The following is a 4,440-nucleotide window of genomic DNA, read 5'->3' as shown; positions in this document are numbered from 1 at the left end:
CCCAAATGTTTTGAATTCTTTATTTGATTTTCTGTCTTACTTTACATTGGACTAAAATTGTATCTGGACTATCCGCTTGTAGAGTTATGCTTCTGTCTCAGGTCCGATGGTATAAAGCATGGGGGTGTAGGTCTATTTGTAGGAGTCCCTCTATGGTTGGCCAGTCTGTGGGTGAAGTCCCCATCTACTTTCAATTCCAGGTTGTAAACACACCATTTAACTCGAGTTCTACAGATCCCATGTTTTTTTGTCACCTTGTCTCACACTGAAGACGTCATCTTGTTTCCATTTCTCTGCAGATGGCCTCCTTAAACAGCTTGAGCCCTGAAGACATGTCACATCTGGAAGAAGGCAGCAGGCATTTACGAAGGACGAGGAGGAACAAAGGCAGCGAAGGCCCCGAGAGTAAGTGTTGCTTTTACTCCAGGGCGTTCAGGATCGCGCAGTGACTTTAAGGGGGTGAACATGACCTGATGATGATGATGATGTGATTGTATCTTCATATGTAAAAAGAAAATGGAGAGGGATGGGAGTAATATAAACATGTGTCAGGCTGCAGTTAAGACTGCGTCCTTTTCCCTATTTCCAGGTGGTGGGGGTTAAAGGTTTACATAGGTGATACTAGTAATGTCTGGGGACTGCTCTACTTTCCTTTGTAAAACTAATAATGTCTGAAGCTTGCTCTACTTTCCTTGTGATACTAGTAATGTCTGGGGACTGCTCTACTTTCCTTGTGATACTAGTAATGTCTGGGGACTGCTCTACTTTCCTTGTGATACTAGTAATGTCTGGGGACAGCTCTGATTTCCTTGTGATACTAGTAATGTCTGGGGACTGCTCTACTTTCCTTGTGATACTAGTAATGTCTGGGGACAGCTCTGATTTCCTTGTGATACTAGTAATGTCTGGGGATAACATTCAGGGCTTTGCTGTCCTGTATAGTGACGTACTAAGACTCCTGGAAAAAAATGTTAACCACTAAATACAATAATGAAATACATATCCGAAAGTTGTTTTTCTTGCCAAGGAAATTGTAGGTCTGTCCATCCAGTTTCATGTCTCTGTGACATTGCACAGCCCTTTCTGACAGGGCAGGAGACCGGATCTATATCTGTTGCAGTTAGGTAACACTTGTTGATCATTGTCCATTAAAGCTGCAGCAAGTCCGATAGAGCCCGCCCTTTTATTTACTATTTTTCCTCTATGAAGGGACAAAAGTCTTATACTGTCGGGTTATAGTGCCTCTGTGCTTGGCCCGTCTCTGAAGACTCACTCTTTGAATAAAATGGTCAGGCTGGGCACCAGGAGTGATCTCAAGTACATGGGCCCCCCCTTATAGGCTGTAGGTCAACGGTTTTGGAGCTGCTTACAGGGCTCTTACTGATAGTGCCAACGTCTGCAGCCTGGTATCTGGTTGCCCTCTGCTCCTGGAGTCAGTGGCGTCATCTGAGACCTCTTTAGCTTCATCAAGTGTGGCCGGTTCTTCTGCCCCTTCACTTGAGGTTTTTACTATAGGCATGCATTGCCCAAATCACCCAGTTATATGACTGAGAGGCCACAAGCACACTGCTGTGCCTTCTTTACATTCTGTATCTGATCTACGTTTGGCCTTGGCAGATTCTGAGCCCTAAGAATTGCTAAGATTTCAAATCTGAGTCTCTCCAGTCTTGGACAAATGTGGCTCCTGAGGTTACACAGGTTGAGAAGCCCTGATCTAGAGCACCTCCAGCCTCAAAGACTTGTCAGTTGCACTCGTTCTAGTGCTTTCACTCTGGAGATTGGAAAAACCTTTACAAGCCCCTTGCTAATTAGCTCTGTACCTGTTTTGGGGAGGATTTTGTTGAAAAGTGGTCTACCCCCACTGTGGGATCGGCAGTGTTCCACCTTAATAAAGCGACTACCATACCAGCCTAAAGGCTAAAGTTCCAAATCCTAACAACCACTTACAAAGCCATCCACAACTCTGCCCCCGGATATATCTCCAGCCTTGTCTCAAAGTATCACCCTAACCGTCCCCTCCGCTCTTCCAAAGACCTCCTGCTTTCCAGCTCCCTTGTCAACTCCTCCCATGCTCGCCTCCAGGACTTCTCTAGAGTCTCTCACATCCTACGGAACTCTTTACCCCAACCTGTCCGTCTATCTCCTACTCTGACTGCCTTTAGGTGATCCCTTGAAACTCATCTCTTCAGAGAAGCCTATCCCATCTCAACCTAAACCACTGAACTATCACGTTCTCAAACAATTCATCCCCACAAAGCTCCCTCCTCATGTATTACTTTCCCTTCCCTTTTAGATTGTAAAAGGGGCAGGGCCCTCCTTACCATCTTGGATTGTAATTGTTCTGTTTTCCTTATATTGTACAGTGCTGCACAAACTGTTGGCGCTATATAATTCCTGTATAATAATGGAGGATGCAGCTGTCTTTAGAGACCCAACTGATAACCGGTTGGAAGCCCTTTCTAGAACACTCTTCTGGCTTGCGAACCCTGCCCTTCATCCCATTCTGGCTGTGATTGAGCCAAACCCTGGACGACTGGTCAAAATCCCCAAGATCTTACAACTGTCTCAGTTGGTCCCTTGCTTATAGAAAAATCTGAACAGGCAACAGGGTCATGTACGGCCGTACATCAGTGAGCCTTGGCTGCCCATGACCCCCGTCGCCTGTTCAGATTTTCCTTCCTTGGACCACTTTTCCCCTTGTAACAAATGGCTGTAGGTTTGAACTTCCTTTTGTGATGGTTTGTTGGAGGCTATTCCGCTCATCTCTCGCATGGTTTCCAGAATCCTGCTGCACTCCTTCCCGGGTATCCCTTTCAGCATAGGTGCTCAAAGTGATCGCGGAGGGCACCGCTGAAACTTGTTAAAGATGTCACCAGCACACCATATTGAAGCGAAGATCAACGTTTCGGGGCCACACAAGGTCCCCTTCATCAGACTAGAAATGTTTAGCCTGATGAAGGGTCTTCTGACAGTACACATGCGTTGGGAAATTTGATTTAAGTGCTAAACTGAGGAATCCACATTCTAGAAGGGTCTGACCTGCATGGCCTTCAAGGGACAATGTCCCTTTGGACCTTCTTGATAACATTATGAAGGTTGCTACTGGTGGCAAGAGCAGAAGAAGCCCGAGGAGCAGACTTTAAAAATCTCCCTCTCTCCTCAGACGAGCCTTCCTCTGCCTTTGTGTGCTCTCTCTCCGGAAGGGGGGAACATTTGATATGCTTTGCAGAGGCTTCCCATCTACCTAGTGAGAGATACCGATCTGTCACACGTGTGAAGTCCCAGCTCCTGATCCGCATACTCTTTCTAGGTCAGAGTGAGACAAGGACGGGGATGACGGCACAAGCTTTCACCTTGGAAACTATGTTGGCAATGGTAACAGCTTTATTTATATACTGACAGGTTCCTTTTACATGATAACATATTGCTCTGAGGTCCACAGTGCTTTGGAACGATCTTGTTCTTGTTCAGCCAATGTCAGGAAGGTGGATCGTTCGGCATGAAACAAACATTGGCAGCACTTCTGATGATGGAGCTTCTACGAGAGGCTCCAGCACATGGTATTCATCTGTCCGAGTGGGAGGACAAATACTTCTTCATTCCATTCAATGTGGTAGAAGCGCGTTCACTTCTCTTGTTTTTGCTGTTAGAACTAATTTGAAAATATGTTGTAGCTCATTGAATCTCACATTCGGGATTTGAGAGAGCACAAGTCAATATTCATTGCTGGAAAGCGTGATCATATCGGCATCAAGAAGGATCTGAACATGTTCAATGGATATATATATATCAGACTAATGGGTTTCTGTAACACATTGCAGTCTTGTCAGGATGTGTTGCTGCTTTTAAGGAACAAGTTGAACTCGCCAATATTTTTACAACAGCGAAGATTGTAAAAGTCTGTTTAAAGCTGAACTCCGGGCCAATTGCTAAATACACAGATGAAATTCTTATATGGGGAGGCCGCTTAGTCTGCCAAAAGGATTTGTATTTCACTCTGGCAGGGCAGCCGGCCTGCTGTAGATAAAATGGTCCGGGCCTTAGAAAGAGGAAGATTTGTTATGTTATAGGTAACGTCTAAAAGTGTTACTTGTGCCACGTAATGCCGTGCCATTCATTTCCATTGTAGTTGAGCCAAAACAACAGTGCCAAACAAATGCCTGAGGAGTCTGAAGCCTTCCATTATTTCTACAAGGGGAAAACCAAAAGGCGGCCAACATGTTTCGAGGGCCGCAAACAAAAGGGCTGCAAAAAAACAAAGTTGGAGTTATGAATATAGGAAACAATCAAGGACAATGGGATTCATCCATATAGACATATATACATATGCAACAGTCAGCCATAACATTATGGCCACCCCCCTAATATTAGGTAGGTCCCTCTTTTCCTCACACATCCAGGCATGGACTCCACTAGACCTCTGAAGGTATGCTGTAGTAT

At 45.2% G+C, this 4,440-nt stretch overlaps 1 protein-coding gene across 1 annotated transcript in view; it reads left to right on the top strand.

Moving 5' to 3' along the window:
• Window positions 1-4,440, top strand: part of EDA (ectodysplasin A) — a 48,469-nt gene that overhangs the window by 22,275 nt on the left and 21,754 nt on the right. The window contains exon 2 of the mRNA XM_018554746.1: window positions 300-405. Coding sequence (XP_018410248.1) covers window positions 300-405 — 106 coding nt within the window. The remainder of the gene's footprint in view (window positions 1-299; window positions 406-4,440) is intronic.

This window comes from Nanorana parkeri, unplaced genomic scaffold (assembly GCF_000935625.1).
Source record: "Nanorana parkeri isolate BGI_ZX_2015 unplaced genomic scaffold, ASM93562v1 scaffold171, whole genome shotgun sequence".
NCBI classification, from domain to species: Eukaryota; Metazoa; Chordata; class Amphibia; order Anura; family Dicroglossidae; genus Nanorana; species Nanorana parkeri.
This window is presented reverse-complemented; position numbering and strand designations above follow the sequence as displayed.